The sequence below is a fragment of the Blennius ocellaris genome (assembly GCF_963422515.1).
Source record: "Blennius ocellaris genome assembly, chromosome: 16".
NCBI classification, from domain to species: domain Eukaryota; kingdom Metazoa; phylum Chordata; class Actinopteri; order Blenniiformes; family Blenniidae; genus Blennius; species Blennius ocellaris.
The window spans coordinates 14450642-14474172 of NC_137665.1; the positions used below are offsets into that span (position 1 = coordinate 14450642).

General features: G+C 41.3%; 3 protein-coding genes across 4 annotated transcripts; 1 reads left to right on the forward strand and 2 right to left on the reverse strand.

Annotated features, from left to right (window-relative positions):
• Nucleotides 1-5417: 5417 nt before the first annotated feature.
• ramp2 (receptor (G protein-coupled) activity modifying protein 2) lies at nucleotides 5418-10086 on the forward strand. The gene is made up of 6 exons (XM_080512041.1): nucleotides 5418-5492; nucleotides 6084-6146; nucleotides 6242-6271; nucleotides 8150-8179; nucleotides 8285-8462; nucleotides 8545-10086. Exons 1-6 carry the CDS (start codon nucleotides 5432-5434, stop codon nucleotides 8792-8794), a joined length of 612 nt encoding a protein of 203 aa, XP_080368167.1. The 5' UTR covers nucleotides 5418-5431; the 3' UTR covers nucleotides 8795-10086.
• An 8926-nt stretch (nucleotides 10087-19012) lies between these two features.
• LOC308140853 (echotoxin-2-like) lies at nucleotides 19013-20717 on the reverse strand. 2 transcript variants are annotated; one of them, XM_080510803.1, is made up of 3 exons: nucleotides 20653-20717; nucleotides 20067-20200; nucleotides 19013-19859 (listed from the first exon to the last, which is right to left on the reverse strand). In XM_080510803.1, exons 2-3 carry the CDS (start codon nucleotides 20168-20170, stop codon nucleotides 19406-19408), a joined length of 558 nt encoding a protein of 185 aa, XP_080366929.1. In that variant the 5' UTR covers nucleotides 20171-20200; nucleotides 20653-20717; the 3' UTR covers nucleotides 19013-19405. The 2 variants fall into 2 exon arrangements, with proteins under 2 accessions (XP_080366929.1, XP_080366928.1); XM_080510802.1 differs by having other exon boundaries at nucleotides 20607-20667.
• Nucleotides 20718-21364: 647 nt separating this feature from the next.
• Nucleotides 21365-23181, reverse strand: LOC308140852 (uncharacterized protein). Its single transcript, XM_080510801.1, has 3 exons — nucleotides 23071-23181; nucleotides 22830-22938; nucleotides 21365-22024 (listed from the first exon to the last, which is right to left on the reverse strand). The coding sequence occupies exons 2-3, from the start codon at nucleotides 22931-22933 to the stop codon at nucleotides 21595-21597; spliced, it is 534 nt and encodes a 177-aa protein (XP_080366927.1). The 5' UTR covers nucleotides 22934-22938; nucleotides 23071-23181; the 3' UTR covers nucleotides 21365-21594.
• Nucleotides 23182-23531: the final 350 nt, after the last annotated feature.

Genomic DNA, 23531 nt, shown 5'->3' on the forward strand with positions numbered 1-23531 from the left:
TATTTATTTATTTATATAATTTTTTAGAGTTGGAATGAGTCATATAGTGTGAGAGTGAGTAATGATTGAGAAACTCGCCCACCGTTTCCTCACATTCCTATGGACTTCTGTGGGATGGAAAACAGATCAAATGCTGTTCAGCTGTCCTCCTCCAGGGAGAGCTCAACACAGTTTGTCGCCCGTTTAGAGAGAGGGAGAGAGAGAGAGAGAGCGAGAGAGAGAGAGAGAGAACGATAACGTCCATCAAAATTCCTTAAAGCTTTATCCAGCTCATAGTGGCAATTTGGGGCTTGTATACAATAATATATACCGGCAAAGCACCGTTAACAGACATCAGTCCATCCTTTACAAGCACAGAGAAACACGATCACACAAGTGCTCATATTCACACCCTCAGGTAATTCATAATCACCAATTAATCTCAAATGTGCGTTGTTGTACCCAGAGTATCTATTGCTAATATCTACCTACACCACTGTGCAGACCTTTAAAACACATGCATTGACTCAAATCTCTGAATAAAAGCAAGGGTTGTTGCAATTTTATGTAACAGGATTTAATTAGTCGGAGCCCTGGACATAGAGCAACACTGAGATCAGTGACAGCTCGTGAATCAGCATCAAGTATCATCAGCATTAAATCTTCAAAGTCTAGGTGAATATGGAAAAGCAAAACACCACCAATACAAGGCTTGGTTTTGAGACATTTTACTGTATTTTGCAACACGATGCATCATTTCAATTTATTCTGGCTTACTTACTCACAACATGCTCATGCCTCTTTGGACATTCATAGTTGTTATGCTGTCATGTTGCTGCCCCCCTCAACATAGAATGAGGCTGAAGCATCTGAACCAAAACAACTTTTGGCACCTTGAGTTGGAATAATGAATCAGATTCATGAATCCTATAAGGATCTCATACCGAAAACAATCCAAATTTAAATCTTAAAACTGCAAGCAGCCTTGGTCAAGACCTTGCTTTCTGGCCCGCACTCTGTTGGGGTCCCCCTTGGGCCATTGATAAAATATACATTTTGAAAGTTTCAATAAACAAGGATCTTTTTTTTTTTTAAGCAGTTTTTGGCTTATATTTTGGAAGCCATCTCACCCCTCACCCTAGCCCAAGGACACCGCTTGACCTCCCTGGAAGACAAGGTGAAGCAGCTCGTTGACAAGATGGAGGCCCTGGAGACTAAAGGTGCAGCTATGGAGCAGCACGACAACAAGTTATAGGCTAAAACAGTCCATTTTCATTTGTGCGACCGCCGACAATAACATAAGAATAATTGGATTTCCTTAGTCAATTGAAGGGCCAAAACAACGCAATTTATTTTTAAAATGCTAATGGAGCTCCTCGGTGACAAGGTTGTACCGTCATCCTGCCTTGCGCCTTACACTGGACCTCTCCAGTTTATTCAGGGACCCATCTGGTCTTGTGCCATTGGCGGTAGGGAGGTTGTTTTTGAGATTGCCACACAAGGTGTCCTTTAGGTCCAAGTTACTTTTGTGGGTCAACAACTCCAATTAATTGTCTGTGTATATTCTAACGCTGGTACTCAAATCCCCCCTCTCTCCCACAACATAACTCATTCCATGTTATTCCCAATCTTAGTGATTTAGCTATAAGTACTTTTAACAAGTAACTGTACAGGAGCATCTTCATAGTACCAGATGACGCACAAAATCCTTTTCACTCCTGGTTGTCAACTTACAAATATTAAACTAAAGTATATCAACAAACTAACTACACAAACTAAGCAACAAAAACAAAACACAACATTGCATTTTCACTTCATCTTAGATAAATAACGATATTTGCTGGACCGAATAGAAAATAAAGCAGTCACACCATCTGCTCAGGAAAGAAATGAGACAGCAGATGGAAAATCTGAATGTCAATAGTCCCAACAAGTTGCTCCCTTCTTAGATCATTAGGGTTGTAAAAAAGTAAATGGTTTCCTACAAAATTTTACAATTTGTCTTGGTGTTGTCGCGGGCCAAATAAGGAAGCTCTTGCAGGACAGTTTTGGCGAGCGATCTTTACCTTTGACACCCCAGATCTACAAGTTTGATTGGGTACAAGTTTTACACCTCTCTGAACACAGTTGGGGGTTCCTGTCCTCACTCATGGACCCATAAGTAACAGGATTCAAACAAGTGAACATCAAGTCACAGGCTCCATTTCCTTTAGACTACCGTGTTGTAGAGAAATAATATTGAAAACAATCTTTTGACATCAGAGCTGCATCTAAAACAGGCTCCTTTTATTCAACCTCCAATCTATTGAAACTATATGGTGAAACTAGATACTGGCAGAGGACACCATCTCTCTCTCGCTCTCTCGCTCTTGGTCTCTCTCTCTCTCTCTCTCTCTCTCTCTCTCTCTCTCTTTCTCTCTCTCTCTCTCTCTCTCTAAAGCAGAAACCTTTACATAAATGCAATGGCTCGTTTCCCAGATCTGCTCTTGTTTCTAGAAATGCCTTATGGTTTTCTTAGAAATATGCAAAACTAAAATAGAACTAAAAACCACAAACCTTTGGCACCTCTGAAGGTGGTCCTGACCCCAGGTTGACAACCACTGATTGAAAACACATTGTCAATGGACACCGGGTATTTAAAATGATCGTATAAAAGGCACAATCATTTTATTTTTAAAAACAATATTTTCGCAATTTGGAACTCTTTGAAGGTGTCTCAATTCAAAACACATAGTTTAGGCAGAGAATTCAAGACCCTGCTTGGCAAGGATGCCACTTTATATCAAAGGTCTGCTATGTCACTTGATTTAACCCACTGCAAAAGAATACATCTTCTTGCAAAAAGAGAACATTAATTAAAAGCTTTTGCTATGTATTTGAAAACGAACAAACAAAACAAAACAAAGCAACAAAAATCCCTGATGTCAAACATAGGGTCTTGTACGGAGTCCTGTACAGACGCTCTGATATGAATAATTAATTTTCAAAACATATCTTTGAATAAAACTGATTTAAGTATTTTAGATATTGTAGAAAGAAACACACATAAATCAGAGTAATGGAGCCACTCAAACATGTTATAACATTAACATTGGCATTTATATGCATACAAACCATGGAGAATTTGAAAGAAGAATAAAAAGTCACATTAATCCCGTTCCACCACATGAAATTAAAGAACTGTTGCAGTAGTTTCAATGAAAACCACATGTCTAGTGAAAAGGAGCACAGAACATTACTGTTTGTACAAATCAACTTCAGGCAAACGCAACATCAAAAAACTGAGGCCACACGTGACCTCTGACCTCATTGTGACCCCACTGATCTGACTGAGCTCAGGTCTAATTGTACAGTTATACCCAATATGCTAAAAGGTCTACCGCTGACAGATCTGTCCCTAACTCACACACAAGATGGCACTGTTCAGCTACTTTTATTGCAACAGGACAAGACGCTCATGCATTTAATTAGAGAAGAAGCAACCTGATAACATGTGATACCCACATACTGGCTCAGTGTGTCTCCCCCACTGTTTTCTGTGTTGCTGCCGATCCACTCTTTTCTCTGGTCGTGGTGTTTATGCCATGCATTCCAGGTTGTTAATTATGCATTCAGTGAGCAAACGTCTCTAAGATAATACGGCATGTTTGGCACGTCTACAGTTGGTATTTGAAGTGGCCTGTGCCATGTTGATAGTGCACTGTCAAACAAAAGCACACATGCGCAGGAAGATGAGCTCGGGGAGCGAGGCTACTATCAGCAGGAAGTTTTTGATTCCATATCATGTAAACTGTGTTTTTTTTTTTTTTTTTTGATCGTGGCACTTCGCATTGGGACTCGATTCTTCAGGCAGGCTGCTCGTTTTTTGATCTGTGGCGAAGGCTTGAAGATCAAAACATGAGGAAATCAGCTCATACACTTAAATCATTCAGAAAAGTGATTGCTAGTAGTAATATAGAGGATGGCTCATTCAATGGAGACACAAGGGCCAAGTTAATATTTGTTCAGTATTTGTGTCTCCAGCAATATATAAAATATGCGTCACACTCTTTGTTGCTTGTTTAGTTTAGTTTACATGCAAGTTTGATATTCAAGCTTCTCTCTTCTTTGATTTGTGAAAGTCGGTCTGTAACATGGAGAAGAGTATAACTCAAGCGAAATGTGGAAGTAATTTTGGCCGGAGCCGCCTGGCCCCTTTCCAGGCCCAGCAGCTGAGAAAGAGAGAACTCATCCATCAGTGACGTGGACGAGTGCCTCAGTTTCACTGAGCTGGACGTCCCTGCCACCTCGCCTCGCCACAGAAGCTCAAAGTGACGTCAGTGGTAGAGGTGGAGGGAGAGGGAGGAAGCTCGTCATAAGTGCAGATGGTGTAACTCCTTTATTTTCCAATCTACGGATATATGAACAGCCTGTAATCTGAAAAACGTAGTTTCCAGGGACTCCACCAGTTTTACAAACACTGGGCTATCTGTAACTACATCAGAGAGATGAAGGAAGCATGCTTCTATCAAAACTATTACTGTTGTAGGTCTTTATCTATATATATATATATATATATATATATAAAAAAACCAACTATTCTTTATTTTCACTTTTCATTGATCCCAATAGCTATCAACAACAGAATCTGTAAAAATTCCCAAAGACGTCTGAGATTAACCAATATTTACAACACAGTACTGCAAATTGTAATTTTATCTTATTAGGACTCCTCATGTATGAGTACACAGCTTTGCTAAAATCAAAAATATTGTATAGCGTTGTGCTATCCTGTCTGCTTGCAGGTGAGGTAGCTTTAACTACTGCAAGAAGGAAATGCATGTATGCCTCTGTGATGTATAAAAAAGGGGATACATTGACTAAACAGGGAGTAGATCTACCATTTGACGGCACATTGCTTCCTGACTAGAGATCTGCCAGGATCTTGAAATATTTAAAAACAACTCAATTGTATTGGCTTTTCTGTTCCAAGTTTCCAATCCAATAAAAGTGTACAAAAACCATGAAATCTCTCAAGATTCAAGTTTATACAACTACTGCTCAATGGGCTTATTTCTACAATCAAATTATTGTCTGTATTGATCAAATCCTGAAGCAAAGGTGGAGGGAGATGGGAGAAATGAAAAAAACAAAAGAGGTGGGGCTCCTCCAACTTCTCCACTTCTGTTTGAAAACAAAGAGTGGGATAGGGGAGAGAGAGAGAGAGAGAGAGAGAGAGAGAGAGAGAGAGAGAGAGAGAGAGAGAGAGAGAGAGAGAGAGAGAGAGATGGTGTCGTTCCACCAATGGGCCACAGTGGTCCTAACATTATCAGAGGCTCTTTGCCCCGTTTGGTGAAGCCGCCCATACTAGGAAATGAGGGCTTCCTGTTGTTTTATAGAGCCTTCCTGCAAAAAGGTTGAGATATGTAATCCTCACCCACCGGGGAAGACGAGCAGAGCATTGTTAGACACAATGACAGTCACGAGGTTCTCACTCTTGCTCTCTGGGTGTTTTGTGACTCTTCTCATCTGGGGTAAGTAAGGGGGATTTACACTGTCCCTTCCTTGTGCTCCTCTGATATAACTGCTCCGCATGCCCTCTTGCTCACCTCTCAGGAGGAATTCTTTGGAAGTCTCACTAATTGAGAAGCTTTTAGAAAAGGAGCTTAGCCCGGTCTCATGATTGAGTTTTACACTTCAACAGGTTGATTTAAGGGCCGTAGAGTGATTTTGATCAAACATTTAATTAAAAGGAGGATTGTGTATCGCCTTGCAACAATATTATGATTGCAAATGGAATATTTTGATGTATTTAGAATCCATACAGTTGTTATTGTTTGGTAGCTTTGTGTTTAAAAAAACAAACAAACATGTTTTAATCATGTGTAACAGGGAATGAGTGTCGATATGTTTAAATGTCCTGTGGCTAAATATATTAAGACTTCCTCACAGCAGTGGGAGACAAAGGGAGGATGCACTGTTCACTCCCTATAGCTTACAGTTATTTCCCTTACCTCCACACTCACAACGGCAACGATTTCTCACAAAATCACTTCAATCGCTGATTTACTGCTAATTTTGCTACTTATTCACAATTTTCTGTTCTATTCTTCTTTAATTCCTAGGATTCTCCTCAGCGGTTGGCCTCGTCAATGAAAAGGTAACAGTCCAACCTGCCACGACAATAGGTACGTGCTTTTTAAATATCATATTTATCTGTATCGATATCCATCTATGAGATGAAAGACTGTATTTTGACTAACCTAAAAGCTTTGTTCCCCAGGTTACCACTCAACAGCGCTGATGGCTGACGGTAAATTTACATCTCTTTTCTATCACGTATCACTAGCTGATAGCTCCGTGTCTCTGCCGTGCTACGAGACTTAAATCATTCCGTTTGTTTTTGAATTTAATGAAACTCTCTTCATTCAGCGAGAATTCATTTGTTTCGATTTTACGTATGTTACAGTTCCAAGTAGTGATTATATAATTGTATCCACTGGGGGATTGTTTTGGATGGCGTCTCTAAACCTTTTCTGCTTGGCCTGGAACTGACAAACCCAGAAAACACAGCTCAGAGATGGTGTACGCTGCCAAGACATCTCCTTGTGTGTGTTATCATGAGGATCCAAGATAAACTCTCAGGGAGGTTTCTACCACCGAGGAGTGCACGGCAGTCGACGTGAGGCCCATAATGGTTTGGGGTTAAAGGTTAACTGGAACCTCATTATAAGCAGACCCCACCTGGCTTCCCTTCCTGAATTTGTTCGTCATTCACCCCATGCAGCGTCCGTGATCAACGCATGAACTCGGAGTTGTGAAACAACTGGAACTTTGGAGCGGCGCCCCTTTCGCTGTTCCTCATACTGTGCCTTCCCTTTTTTTTTTTCCTTCTTTCCCTGACAGCCCCCCCCCCCCCCCCCCCCTTCCCCTGCCAACTCCCCCCAAACTCTGAGCTCCTCCTCTGCTGAAAAGACACATTTCCTGTTGTCATTACTAAATCAAAATGCTGCTCGGCAAACAGATGTTGTGAGAGGCCCAACGTGTGGATTCAATGACATAAATTAACAGCATGGTCGTGAGAAAACCCGGGATCCTTCTTTTTATTTTTTAAATGCCCAAACAATGAGACCTCCCCTGTTTGCACTACTTTTCAAAATGGCACGAGGTGACATACAAGAAACAATTTTACACTCACGAGGTTCTCATATTAAAAAAAGCAAAGGTTCTCACACTTATAGTAGAGGCTTTGTTTAATTTTCTTTTCTTTTTACGAGAACAGAGCGAGTTGGCAACTTGTTCCATGTTTGATGAAATTAACCTAAATATGAAATCGTGGCTGTCTGTGCAGCACACCCTGCAGAGTCATGATTACCTCCACCCCAAAAAGCGAAGCCCTAAATGTTTACTTATGTTTCCTATTTGGCAGAGGCAGCCCAAAAGGCAAATAAATCACATGCTGTGAGCTGGCCAGGCCTTCGACTGTGAGAAACTGAGACTAAAAAGCAGAACAAGAGTTAAAGAGTAAAGGGTTTTCAGATGTGAGTCCAGCCCCAGCTTGGGTGTGCTCCCTTTTATTTGGGAGAATGGAGAGGACAATCTCTGTTGCCTCCACCCCTTTACAAAAAAAAAAAAAAAAAAAAGGAAGGACAACTTAAAGAAACGTGTCCTGGAGAGGGGAAGAGCTGTTGCCAAGGCGCAGGGCCATCAGACAGATCTTCGAAGAACATCTGGTAACCGCGGGTAACATTGTTTGGACATCTGGTAACCGAAGATTACGCCGCGTCTCTTCCATCCTGTCTGGCTTCCTGTTATGCCTCGCCGTGCACAGTCCAGGAGATTCAGGTTTATTTTACATGCTCATCCGCTGGGGAAGAGGCACCTTGATTCATTTTCTCTGACATGATGGGAGCGCTTGGTTTCGTTGGGGTATTCCTCTCCTTTCTCTCTGGTGAGTGTGTGGTCTCTCTTCCACAGCTGTGAATGCCTGTCTCAGTGTCTCACTGTCTCAGTGTCTCAGTGTCTCAGTGTCTCAGTGCTTTTGATGTGAAAACAGTTTATGAGTTACATGTGACAGAAATCCTCATTGTGCTCAGACGTGCTGGGATTTGCATGGCACATTGAAAGAAGCAGCCAATGTTTACTGTTGGGAGTTTTTACTATTCAAATCTCTGTTCTCTTCCTCTTTCAGATGTTACTGGAAAGTCTGCCTTATCATTTGGTAAGTGATAATTTGACTGAATGTCATAGGACTTTTAAGAATGCCATTTACTAATTCGTCTCTTCTGCTTTTTTTTTTTTGGGGGGGGGGGGTGTTTTCATGCAGCTTGTGGAAATAATTCTCACCATTGTATGTGGATTTGTCAGCTCTGTGATGAGTTCTATGCTGCACCGACAATGGAGTGCCTTTCCAGCCTATTTGAACATATGTGCCTGAACCACTTCGAGCGTGCCATGGCATCGCTAAACAGCACTGACTGGTGCATTTGGAGAAACGTGAACAGGTGAGCAGCGTGCGCTAATCTCCATAACTCGTCATTTATTGCTGTAAACATAATCATTACTAAATATTGCATCTCTCTCCAGTTTGTATAGCAACTTGAGCCTTTGCACGGAGGAGATGTCTGACTGTCTCTTGATTCCATGGCCCAACCGTCTGGTGGAACAGACCTTTGTGGACATTCACTCCAGGTTTTTCAAGGACTGTCCGTCAGAAGAGCTGAGCGACCCGCCGCCAGCCATCATTTTTGCTCTGGTGATCACGCCCATCTGCCTGATCCCCATCATGGTTAGCCTGGTGGTCCTCAAGACCAAGAATGGGGATGGGAGCTCCTGATGACCCAGACCGACCTACATCCCCCCCCATCTCTCCCACCCTGAGGACCGCTTGTTTACACACAGACTGCTGCTGTGCTTTAATCTCACCTGTGACCTCAGAGAGGTCTGGATTTCTTCAACCTGTGCTTCAAAACCTTTTTTTCCCCCCAACTTTGAATCTATTTGGACGAAACCACAGAGAGCCAAGAGTCACAATCATTGCTGTTTGACAGCCCACTTTCAGAGACTAATAGAGACTCACTGTGGTAAAATCTGCCTTGTACTATGTTATTATTAACACAAAATGGCTGTGACAAAGGGTTTGTGTTCACTCACCTGATCACCTGAGAGGTGATGATGGTTTGACGTAGTGCTCACTTCCAGTTTGCACCGAATGTTCAGAAAACAGAGCTCCATTCATTCGGGAGTGTTCAGGGTTTTGTTGACAAAAGCTGTGCAGCTTGCAAAGGAGGTGGTAAAATCTTCTTGTGTTGACGCATCTCTTATGCAGGCTTGTGCTGATAAAAGACAAGGTAGTTTTCATTTACTGTACTGCTCACTTTATTCATCCTTGTTTTCTTGCGGTCAGACTCGACTCTGCATTGCGCTTCAAATCAGAGTGTGGGGACGAAGTGTGTGAGCTGACGTGTGTTTTCACGTCGGAATTGGATAAAGGTGTCCACATTTGAGCCATGACAGGGGTTGTGTGTGTGTGTGTGTGTGTGGGTGTGTGGGTGTGTGTGTGCGCATGTAGACAGGACAGGAAAAAGGTCTAATGCATGGATCTGCTTATATGAGTCATGACGTATGGAAGGTTTGGGGTCAGAGGGTCACAGATGGGACACAATGAGTGGGTGTGCCAAAAAAAAAAAAAAAAAAATCCCTTTCTATTTTTGAGCAGTGAAAACGTCTTTCAGTACCTCCTCTTCATGCAAACAATGGCAATCCTCTTGATCATAATGTGATTGGAGGAAAGTTGATTTCCGTCCAGACAGAAGACATTTGAATTGTCCGTGTAGCGTAGAGATAAACACTGAGCAAAGACAAAAAGATAAAAGTGCTATCTTTGCTTGAATCATGATGATTTGATTGTGTACTGTTCAGTTTTAAATGACAACAAAGCCACTGGCGGTGCTTTCAGACTTGTATTTATATACTTGTTATATTCTGCTATTGTCAGGATGAAGTGGACTTACTGTGCGGTCTGAGAGAGCTCATCCTGTCTGCTCTCACACCATGTACTGTATACATTTTTATATCCTTTTTTAATTTTTAATTTTAAAGCATTAAATCTATTGTTGAACTGTTGAATGTTTCATTTTATTTGTACCTACCTGGAGAGTGGAGTTAAAGATCACAGAATTATGATAAAGAACGCTTTGTGTGGAGTCCAGCTCACGTCCACAAAGATATATTAACAGAGTTGCGACATCCCCCCAGTGCACGTACCCTTTCACCTTTGTCAGTACTTGATTAAACACTCCTGTCCCTGGAGTGCAATGCAGATGGCAATGCTTCCTGCCTCAGGTAGTGTTTCACTGTATCTTCGCTGTGCAGTATATTGCTGTGCAGTTGCTATGCTGCACAAGTACTGAGGTAGAGAAGGAAGCAGTGACAGCAGTCATGTATCACACCCTCATCTGGCACACACAACACTGCAGGGTGGGCCCGCACTTGTGTGAGTATGTGTGCGTGTTTGCTGGGTAGGAAAGTGTGTTCGGTGACCTTCTTCCTCTGTAGATTTAGGGTCATCTGCATCCCCCCCCCCCCCCCCCCCATTTCTGATCTCATCCCATTTTGAGTTACTCCTTCTTGTTAAAGCAGGCCAGACACCATTTCAAGCCCATGATGCAAACCGTGGCTGTGCAAACAATATTAATCTTGCATTTCTAACTCAGATTATACGATTAGTTTCACATATGTTGTCAGTAAACACAAGCAATATGAAGCACATTAGATTTTAAATGTCTTTTATCAGGAAACTTTGCCCTCTAGTGGCTCCAAATTATACTGTTACACAGCTTTATCCCAACACACTGGTCAGTTTTTTGTTTTTTTTCCCCAGATAACTTTTCCTTGTTCTCGCAGGCAATAATCCCGACACTCCCTTTCACCACGTCAGTGGAACAGACCTGCTGTTTGTAACTAGAAAGTTTCATGGAAACAGTTAGACTGATTGTCAACGCTTTTAACAGCAGAAAACAAAGTTGTTGTTACCTCCTGAGCTCTTTTTCATCCACCTCTTGGTTGATTTATGTGGTGACCAGCTTGTTTATCTCCTTGAACTCTGACGCCACTGATGATGACGGCCATGTTGCTTGGCTTTATTTTAACCTCCTTGGAGACTATTTAAAAGCAAAATAATGGTAAATGGTAAATGGTCTGGATTTATATAGCGCCTTCTAACCACACTGAGTGCAGTCCCAAAGCGCTTTACATATCAGCTCACTCACCCATTCACGCTCACATTCACACACCAATGGGACCCAAAATAGGGTTGGTATTTATCCCGATTTCTAGTTGCATGAATGCATCATTCAGTCACAGATTTATCTGTTTTGACTTTTTCTGTACAACCTGGAGTCTCAACCTGTGCAAGACGTGCTGTTGCACGTATAATTGTACATCATTTGATCGTGAAAATTGGCTGACAACCCTAAGCTCCTCCTGCAGACGTCATGTTCTTCATATAAGAAGGGATGGCCCTGGCAGCCGTCCCTAAACTCTCTGTGGATAAGGCCTTATGTTGCAACGGAGACCTCGATTTATGCCCGAATGACGTGCAGAGTTACACTGGGTGTCTCTGCAATCAGAGAACATATTTTTGTGTCACAGTGAAGCAACAGTTACTGGCAATCCCCTGCATGACAGTGGAGACAAAGGATAGTTACAGTTTTGTAGACGTATTGTTCAAAAGATAAATGGATGCATCACACAGCAAAAGGATTGATGAGATACAGTTACTCATTTTAGTTACTTGTTTTATTATCCACTGATAACATTAAGTGAGCTGAACCTTCCTTCTCTGAAGTTCTAAATACCTGCTATCATAGTTTTTATCCAATGTTCTGATTTCACATCCTGGAAAAATGTTCAAAATTTCTGAATTTATTCAGTAGATAACTCCACATTTCCATATCCTAATACCACACCTCAGACAGTTTGATGTTGACAGTAGCTTTATAATTACTTTACACTTTTGAAGAGTGTTGACTCAGTTTTATCATAAAGGTTTACATAGTACAGTTTTAGAAATATTTGAAACAAAATTAGGTATTGTTTCTGTATCATACATATTTTAAAAAGTGTCTATTCTGTAAAGTGCCTTTTAATCTTTTTTTTTTTTAACATTCGGTTGTATTTATTGGCAGTTTTACAATTATTTTGTAGACCTCTTTACTGTGCAAATGACAGTAATAGTGGGGAGATTCAATTTACCATAAAAGGCAGGCTTATAATTTTCTTTTTTTTTCTTTTTTTTTAATAAAATAATATTTTCTTTCTGAATTACAATGATCCCTGCATGGTATCTTTGCATTGAGATTGTACTTTCAGAAATAATCTAGGTTGTTCAAATGTGATCCACGTGTCGTGTGACTCCAATGAAAATATGTCTGAGCAACTTTGTTGCACCTCCAGCTCGTCCTCCAGGGAGTAAAACCAACCAAATTAATGTATGGAACTAACCTCCTCCGGTTGTATTCATTTTGTCTCTCACAGCACAAACATGTCAGATACTGTAGCTGACAATGTAAAGTAGGCTACTCAGATACTGTATATCTGGGCATATTTTGGTCGCACTGTGAAGCGTGCCATCACCAGGAATGGTTCAAAGCACAATACCGGGGCCAAAGCGTCATTTTCTGGTCTTCCAGCTATCCCACAGCGCAGTTACATAACACACTGAGATGATTTAACTTACATAAATCAGCTGATATAAATACAGTCCCATGGGCCCCAGTCTCAAGAATCTGAGCTGACACTGAAGCAGGCTGTCTTGAAGCTTTGGGGCTGGGATTACGCTCTGAAATGGATCAGAGAATGTGTCACCAGTCCCCCAGAGACACCGTGTTTTGCTATGAAAAATATGAGTAAAGGCTGATTGTAAAAAAAGAAAGGGACAAAAAGGGAAATACAGGTGGGAATGCCTGTTCAAACCTTTAAAAAGAGGTAGTATTGGAAAAGATAAACGTTTTAGTCTTGAGACTGATTCAGCAAGTTATTGTTAAATTGCACAAAAGCTGTTATTGACACAAAATGAAAGACTGTAACTGAAATCGAAATTGAATGTGTTATTTTGGTAGGATTCACACCCAACTATAAAATCTCAAACTTGATTGAGATGCAAGACAAATGTTACCGAAACTTTTTTTATGGAAACAAAATAAATAGATATGAACATGGACTAATTGCAATAATGTCAACAGGAATTGACCAACACATTTTTCAACAAATTATTTTTGCTGTACTGTCTATCACAGCAGGTCTGTTGATGGGAATTTCGAAAGGATGTAAATGTCCACAATATCTAATTTGCATGTGCCTAAGACTTATCTGGTACACGTACAAGAAGTGATGTGCACAGTCTCCCTCTATTAAGAGCTTTAATGTTTTACTTTTGTTATACTATGTAATACACAATTAAATACCGCAAACGTTTTATGGTACTTATTGTAAATGACCTCTCACTTCAGACCTGCAATACCATCAGGGGGCCGCGAGCCTCACCTCCATCTCCACCTCGCAGGAGCGACCAAGTGGCTGAATCCCTGGTTGCAGGTGGAGGATTTTGGCTCTGAGTTTGAGAGCCTGTGGGTCTCCTCACCACGGGATCTGAGGTTTGTTATGTCCCAGGGATTTGGCAACAGCGGCTGGCAGGACTGCAGGTAAGGACATCTTTGTATCGACTGCTGCCTGGCACAGCTGAGCAGTGTGGCTGCCGGACTTTGGCGTCCGAGGTGGCCAACATTGTCAGCTTCACTGCTCCATATTGGGCGTTCAGAAGTATTAGTGACAGCAGATGAACTCCCACAGCTGGCTGAAATATAGCAGAGTTCTTGGAGTAGTCCTTGCCAAAATTATTGTCAATTCATTTGCAACTTATTGATTTGTGGATTTTATTATGCACAAAAATCAGTTTGCATCACATGCTTGAAGAGTTGGTTCACTGGGACACAGCACACAACAGGCACAATAGAGTTTTGCCAGATTTGAGGAAAATTAAAAACTTGCACCCGTCAAAGCGAGTCATTCAGTATGACATGAGTAATTACTTTGCTGTATGACAGCCAGGCAGCTGGCACTGCTGTGTCAGAGCTGACCCTTCAGCTGGCTGACATCAAGCTGGCAGCAGATAATTGTATATTCAAGTAGGTCTGACATCAGCACTGCTGCTCAATCAGTCAGAATGAACTCCAAAGATACACAGAGCACGAGCAGCCGCGTCCCCCTGCCAGCTGAAAAACTTTAGTGAGGAGGCGGGCGAAGTGTGTTTCAGCTTACCACAAATGACAGATAGAGATACAAGTGTCCACAGGTGAGCAGTGCTGAATATATGGAAAATGACAAATGAGGCAGGCTGGAAAACCCAAATCGTGAATGAAGAGTCAGTGGAAAGCTCCACATGGGAGAGACAGCAGATGGTTCATTATTTTTCTGTGAGGTCATTCCTCTGAGAGTCTCTTTTCTCATGCAAGTGTTGATCGTTTGTTAGCATATAAACAGTGATTATAGTCACTTTATGGAACGGCATTGTGGAGGCGTTTGCATTGTTAGTTTGCAGACTGATTAACAAGCACTCTCTTTCTATGAAAATGGCCTGATTATCTCTCGTACGACGGCCAGAATGGGACATCAAACATCATCCACGCTCTTTCTGAATACAGTGAATACAAAGGGGAGTGTATTCATCCAGCTCTTCTCCTGCCTCTTCACTCGACACGATACAAGACAGAGATCAAGGAATCGAGGCACACTGAACACTTGGCCAGGACGCAGAGGGTGGAGAACTTCAAAATTCTTGATGTCCACATCTCAGCTGACCTCATTAGAGTTACAAACATTCAATTCCATTTCAGTTCATTTCAATTCAATTCGATCAGCGACCTCATCCCCCACTGACTAAGGCCCTGTTTACAAAAATGTTTTATAAATGTATATAAACATATAAACATTATGTACGTAACTGTTCCACTAAGGCCCCGTTTACATCATGTTTTCAAGTGACAACCGAACGTTCGTCATGTTTTGTATGCCTGTTTACACAACAACATTGCTCGGAGCAAAAACGCAGCTTTTTCAAAGCGGCTCCCAATGTGGAACTTTTCAAAAACTCTCCCAATGCGTCGTCATGTACATGGAGGAAAACACAACGTTCTGGAAAAGCGCAGGTTCTTTCTCCTTGTAGATGGTGGAAACGCTGCCACGATGCATGCACACCACAGCATTGTTTGAATATTTTTTGAATATCGTCAAAAACAGAAAACATTCCTTCACGAACTCAAAAATACAGTCGGCGAGTTCATGTTATTATCAGAATAACTTGTCAAAATCTAGAAATTATCTTTAAAGAAGTCATATTATCCAGCTTTTCAACAACTTCACATGGTCTCGTTGTTCCACAAACATTGTTTGTAATTGTTATTGTGATTTCTGATTGGCTGGTTGGAGCAACACACCTTTTAAAACTGAAACAAGCCGGGGAGAGAGATGGCACACTTTCTTCACTTGTAGGGCGTCATTCCTGGTATGGGGGACAATTATTACTGCTGGAAAACCATTAGAAAGTTAATTTTGCATAATATGACTCCTCTAAAGTCAACACATTTGTCACACAAAATCAGTAGTATTGTTCCCCAGAATGTTACAAATATTGTTGTAGTGTTTATGCATGCGTCTGTGAGCGACTGTCACTAATTTGGCTGAAGCTCAATTAGGATCAAGTAGATCAAAAATCCAAACTGGAATAAAATAAAAAAAAAAACCCCAAAGACCTGGAGATCAGCAGAGGTAAATAGAAGATACAGCGTTTAATTCAATCTAGCTAGAGCAGCGATCACAGAAACGCTGAGATACAGGAACAAACTGACAACCAGAACACACAGAAGACACCCAGTATAAGGCACAAACAGCAGGTGAAGACAATCACACACAGGTGAAACACATCAGGAGACACGAGGAGAGGAAGTCAAGGAGCCTGAAACCAGAATACCAGAAATTCAGCTATTACAAAACTGCACAGAAGATATTAAAATAAGAAGATTAAAGAATGATAATTGTCATAATGTAGAAGAAAAAGAAGGTGTAGACATTAATAAGAATTGTCAATAGACACATTACAACATAAAATACCTGAAAAACAATAGACACATTTACAATATTAACAGTGTATTTCAATGTGTTAATGTTTTTTTTAATGTTCGAAATGAGTTTAAAACATCATATATCTTAAATCTAATCGTTCACCCCACAGAATAGAGTCTATTATTTTGAAATCTCACCAGATTGACTGCATGTAGTTTTGTACAGCGAAACATCAGATTTGGCCTCTAGATGGCAGTCTGTGAGAGCATATTCTGCAGCCGAAGACTCAAACTTGTGGCTTCTGAGTTTACTTTGTTCTCTCTGAAAGAGAATATGTGGCTTGAAAGCTGTTTGTAACCGCCATTGTTTACATTCAGAGATTCGGGAGTGCTCCAGTCAACTAAACGTCTTTACTGCTTCTGTTTGGACACTCCCAGTTTGACTCCAAACAGCTCTCATGGGCTGAAGGACTGACTTTAAAGTAAATGTCCATATTTAAACACAACATGAAAGCTGAAAAGTTAAAACTGGTGCATTTCATGACCTTAATAGACCTTTAAGATTGAAATGTATCATCAAAGTGATTTTTTTTCAGGAGCATTTGGAGACTCAAATGAAGACAGATGGCAGGGAGAATGGAAATGGAAGAGATGCTGAGATAACTCCTGTTTTCTTTGTTATTCAGGTTTTTTTTTTTTTTTTAAATCTATTCCCTTTTAAACAAGATACAGATGAAACTACCAAGGCAGTGTAGATTTGTTTTATGAACAGAGAAATACTTCTATACTAACGCCAACGAAAAAAACCTTGTTTGATTTTTAATAGACAAACAAAAAAAAACTAGTTAAGGTGTGTAAGATATCCGTGCTCCTGCCTTTGAGGTGCTTCCTTTTTACAGGATGACTTTTAGGAACATTTTCCTCTTGTTTATATCTGTTGATCTTCCTGCTGTAGTCTTGTTTCAGTGTAATCAGCTGATATTTGTTGAGATGAAAAGAAATGCCAGCGTGGGAAGTTTGATGGCGCACCTTCACCGATCCACCCTCTCTTCACTTTTTTTTTTACGCCCTGGAAGGATTTCGACAAAAGCTTTCAACACGAACGCAGGTAGCCTCACTCCTGTTCGCAGGTAAATAGCATCTGTTTCACTCCACAAAGGCTGAGCTTCTTACATTTATCCACACAGAAAAATACTTTCCCCCTTGGTTTCTGTTGTTTCCAGTTTAAGAAGTCTAATCCTGCACTGCTCTTGAAAGGTTTCTCCACACACTGAATACAAATCACCCAATGCACAATGCAATCTATGTGATATCCATATCTATATGTGCAGGTGCACACCACATGTTTACTGTACATTCTAATACACATCAAACAGTAAACAATAGAATACAGAATATGAAAGCAGACTTATGTGCTGGTTCCATGGACATAGAGGAAAGCTTGAAAGCTGGAATATGAAAGGAATGTGTGGGAACTTATCTTCATTTTAAAGATGTGGCAAACTAAAGTTCCCGCTTATAAACCATCTGTTTATGTAGACCACGTGTCATCTGAATAATTCCTGCTTTGGGTATAGTGAGCCCAAACAGACCTTGGATTTATACCTCAATATCATGTGTGGCTTTTATGGAAATGCAACATTGACAGTGAGCAAAACCTTTGATCCGGGCTCCTTTGTGGCTCGAACAGCAATGCTGCAACAGAAATCTAATGCGGGAACGCAATGAGGAAGGCAGTATTAGGTTTACAAATAGAAGTGGCAGCAGATGATAACTTCCTATAAGATGGGAATTAGCAGCTGATAAGCCTCCACCTTTCTCAGGAGCCCATATTTTCCTAAGGTTAATGGCTGTGTCCATGTGGAATTGGCTGTGAAATTATAGCAAAATAAGGTCTCTGATGATGTGATATCATGTCAAGTTTGTACTTTCTCTATAATTAAAGGTTATATAACTTTTAGTGAGTGTAGTGAGTTACTGAGAAACAATGTGAATGTATTTGCCCAAAGCTTGTTCATCCTACTTGTAGTTGGAGAGAAAGGTATGTGGAAATGTATGCACATACAAAAAAAAAGACACCAAATAATACAATTCACGAATAACCTTTAAATTTAAACTTTTAAGTTTTTATTTGTTGTGGTGCAGGGTATATGGGACGAAAATTGTTATATTTTCATTAAAAAAAAATCTCAATATATAGTCAATTTAAATCATACCATTGGAACATACAGCTCCGTGTGTGAGTGTTGTGTTGTGTCTACTTGTTTAAAAAAAAAAATGTTTTTGATGAATTTTTACCATTTGCCTGGTGGTTTGGCAGCAATATTGGAGTCTCTTGCAGGCCGGTTTTGGCCCACATGCCTTATGTTTGACACTCCTGCTTTAATGGAGTCATTAGTTGTTGTATCATCATTGTGCTATTTTTTTTTTCAAACATTAAAAAAACAACAACAAAAATCCTGCTGGAAAAAAGGCTTCACGCTGACCCTCATATTTTTTGTGCTGTTCCTCAACCTCTTCCCCCCCCAGGTGAGATATAAAATGATAAAAGGAAATCAAATCAAACTTTATTTATATAGCACTTTTAGTACAATAAAATGCAGCACAAAGTGTTTTACAGGCTAAAAATGGCGAAACCTACCCACCGTCCCACCCCCTGCCATTGTACATACATGTCAAGGATAAGTAAATGCATAAATATAAATTCTAAAACCCTACAACAGGTAAAAATGGGTTTAATGCTAAATGAAAACAGCTGAATATGTGTCAAGCAATGCAGAAAAGATTGCACAGTTTCAGGCTGATTTGACAAAACACAAATAATTTAACAATGCAGTCTTTGAGTCTCAACCCCCTCCCCCTCCCACTACCACAGCCACCACCCTTTATTTAGCACTCACGTTTCTAAAGTCAATGAAAAGTCACACACAAATAGCTTCAGCAAGAAATACAGGTTTATTTTATTTCTCTGAATATAGTGTCAAGGTAAATATACAGACAAGCTCTGTGTGTATTTTATTAAGCTATGTGCCCTCATCCTCCTGTGAGTCATCCTTTGATTTCCATTTCTAAAGAGGCCATTTACAAAAAAAAAAAAAAGCACACGCTTCTGAAACAGAGAGGGGCTTTAGGCTATAAAAGGGGGATATTTGCTGCCTGGATTTATACGCAAACTAAACTCTGATCTTAAGCAGATTTGCTTGAGGGTAATACCCAGGTATACAGACACCTGTCAGCAACAATACAACTGGTTAAATCAGGCATGCTGACTGTATTTGAAATGTTTCGCTCTGAGGCGAAGGGAAACAAATACTGGCTACCGGGAGGATCTAGTACGTCTGCTGGCCTGCTGGTGTGAACATGTTGTCCCACACCTCCACGTTCATGATGGCTTTACCAAGAGGACACATGCTGGCCCTGATATCTAGATACTTCCCAGAATAATTGATTCCTGTCCCTGTCGCCTCTTCCCTGACAAACTGATTTTCCTTTTGTTTCTTCTCGTAGTACAGTTGTTTGTACAGCCCCTCGTCGCAATTGACACCTTTCGGCTTTATGCCCACTGCAAACCAGTTCTTGTAGAGGTTGTAGTCCCAGGGGACGGAGAACATGATGAGCACTGTCTCGATGTAGTCGTTCTGTGACCTCTCGAAAAGGTCGTAGGTCAGGACGCCGATGCAGCCGGTGAGCCCACTGGCCTTGATGAACGTGCAGACCTCCACTTTGAGAGGACGCACTGTGGGTTGGGGCGGGTTGTACGTCTCGCCGTTCGCCAGGTACACCCTGAGAACACAGAAACACAGAAACACATCAACACGAGATGTCGTTTCACACACGCACACACACACACACACACACACACACACACACACACACACACACACACACACACACACACACACACACACACACACACACACACACACACACACACACACACACACACATAAAGCTGAGAAAAACATTCAGCTGCACACAGTCAGGGCGTACCTGGGGTTCACCAGGCAGTAGGTCTTGGTGTAATTCTTGATTTCCAGCGTCATACTTCTCTTGCTGTCCACGTCGGCCGCTACAGCTTCAGCTGACTCTGTCATGTTGAGAGGTTCTTATTGGGAAATGTCAGCCTGCGGAAACAGAAGTCCTCTTTAACGCACCCGGAATCCCAACAATCTGACTGACTACAGTATCGAATGTGACTTCTGCTAAATCAACGTACTCAATAGACGTTACCCTGACCTTCAAGAACACACATCAACAGCCACCGAGTGCGAATCATGCACGAGCAAATGTGATTTGAAAGCAGTTGTTAACAATCAGAGTGGCAGCAGCTGAATGAGAGTGTAGCACTTCAATCACAGCCCCGAGTATCGCGCAATAATGAAGTTCGACTGAAAACACTTGAGAAAACGATCATCTTCTTTTTAATCAACAGATCCAAGATACACATCAAACAACTGCCTCATCACATTTTTACATTCTGCAAATGGTGTCTCCCCGAGGAGTCATGAGCCAAAGAGGCAGTTTACGTACTTTTTCTGATCAATATCCTTTTGTCCCAATGCTCCTAGTGACTTACCTGCTCAGAAACCTTGACGGTATACCAAAGCCCAGGTGAGAGAAGCTACCTGGAAGGGAAAATATGCCATCATCCAGACGATCCTCCCTTTCCATAGACTGACCACACCCTGTTTTTAAACACAGCCTTCCATGAGAGGACTATGGGAACAGGCATTACCTTGTTTTTCCCTCTGAGATTAAAACGACCACACCTTATTCTGTGGCAGAGCTGGACAGGTTCCAACAGATTGGATCTCAACCCATAATGCAGTCTGGGATCATGCGCTCAATCTTTTTTCTCCTATGATACACATAGGACACGGATGTCTGGTGGACTAAGGGAGGTGGTTCGGGACTCTCATTCCTGTGGCATTGAGTAAACAGAACGAGTAAAAGCAGACATGTTCAGACTTCAATTCTGTCTCCAACCTCCTTCTTTCCAAATACCACATAATCAAGGACGATGGAGAGGCCGATCCCTAGTGAAGAACAATATTGTTGTCGTGGCGATTAAAAAAACATCTATGCAGATATTCCATCTGTTGCCACTCATTAGAATTGGATGGATTAGGATAAGAGATTAAAAAATGATTACAGTTTGTCAGTAATAATGAAAACATATCCACATAAAGAAACACACACACACACACACACACACACACACACACACACACACACACACACACACAGGGTCTGAGTCTGAATGTTTTATTATTGTAATCACAGAAAAGGCGGCGTACAATGTATATAAGCCAAAAAACTAAGCTAATGGGGAATCAATGAACTGGCTGTCAGATATTGATATCTTTCAGCAGGCACAAAATACAGATGACAGCAAAATCAGTCTTCCACCCCTTGAATGTTTTGTTTTTCACGACGACGACAACAGTTGTCAAATGAAATAAGGTTTATTTATTCTGGGGGGAAAAAAACAACAAAGCGGAAGACAGCAGAACAACAACTAACGACCCATTTTATCATACAGCTCCAGTTTAACGATGGCTTTGCCCACAGAAGACATCGTGGCCCTGAGGTCCACGTACGTGGCCTTGTACTCCAGCCCGTTGCCGCTCTGCTTGGAGCGGGTGATTTTGCTGAGTTCTTTCCCGTCGTACATCTGGCCATATAGCTTTTTGTCACAGGCATGGGATTGCTCCATCACACCCATGGCCAGCTTGTTCTTGTATATGTTGTGGTCAAAGGGCACAGAGAACATGATGGCCATGCGCTCGGAGCAGACCCGGCTCTGCATGTGGAACAGGTCGTAGGTCAAGAGGCCCACGGCGCCCGTCGCAGTGTTGTCATCCTTGGTGAAGGAGCACACTTCTGTCACGTTGATGGGAATCGTGGGCGAGGGCGGGTGGTGTGAGAAGCCGCTTTCCATGTAGACCCTTAAAGAAGAGAGCAGGAGATCAGTCTCTGCCATCACTGCTCATCCATCAGCTTTCATGTCACACTTTCCTTACTTTAAATGAAAAAAAAAAAACAACACACACACACTTTAGCAAGTTTTTGTGGAGGTTGTCGTACTTTTTGAGTGTTGGGCTTTCCACGGTGAAACATTTTATGCTGATGGATGGAGTGTGACTGGGAGTACTACTGTGGACTTCTAAGCAACAGTGAGTGTACCTGCATGCGATGTGCAATGAGGCAGAGTGTGTCACTGCATGATGGATAGGTGGATGTTCTCAGCAAAGTAATGTCACACATGAAAACCACCCATCCAAAATATGGCTTGTCCTGCCACGCCTAGATAAATGCACAAGTGCGGCACGAATTCCAATAGATGATATGACAATATTTCATTGTGTGTGTTTTTTTTTTTTTTAATTCGTCTCAACATTTTTTTTTCTCTGAGTGATAACTCCCATAATTCATTGTTGAGAAATACAGTCGGCGGGGAGAATTATAACACAAATTCCTTATTAACGTTAAGCCATTTGTCACTTGCGATGTCCTCTCTCCTACTGATTAAGTGCAGTGTAACTACACGGAATTAACATTTACTTTCTTCTTAGAAATCTGTGCTTTTGCATAAGTTAGACAGACAAAAATTTCACTTTTTAGGCAACAGGACCTTGGAACAGGCAGTTCAATAAACTCAGTTTCAAGGTCAAAGTGAAGTCTGACCCTGATGCTTGTCTTTATTCACTAGATTTTGCTACTTTTACACCAGTAAACACACTACAGACTTACTTGGGGTTGATGAGGCAGTATCCAGTGGTGATATTGGATATTTCTATGGTGCAGTTTCTGTTGGTGGTGAGTTTGGCTGACATAGCCTCTGCTGTTCCAGGCATCTTTGCTGCAAGAGTAACGCCACAGAAAAATAAGTACAAAGTGTCTTCCAACAAGTGAGCATGATGCAGGTGTTGTGTCGCAATACATAACGGAAACTCCAAAATAACGAAAATGTACAGATCTCAATCATATTCACCTTTTAGAGTTAATCTCCTGCGTTGTACAAGGCAGCGGCGTCGAGCTCTCTTTCTCACGTCGTGCAGAGAGGTGGAAAGAGTCTTCCTCCACCTTGTGTGATCGCACCTCCACAGTGTTTGCTCCGACACGAGTACGGGCGTGTCCACCGTGATGAAACTACCGGGAAAGTAACAGGGAATCATATGTCAGCGACAAACACTTGGGCTGTCCAGTATTTCCTGTGATCACGCAATATAATGATATTTGCACATAGCTTTGTTTCAACAGCACATTCACATTATTCATGAGAATCAAGAACATCGTTTCGGTTCATTCTGTAGAGGAAAACCTTCTTGAGATCATTTATTCTTCACGTAAGTTTAAGTCAATTAATTACAGCTCGCTGTTATATTCAATTCGATTGACAGCTTTTCATTCATTTCAAATATATGCCTGTTGCTCTAATGGGACCGATTGAAT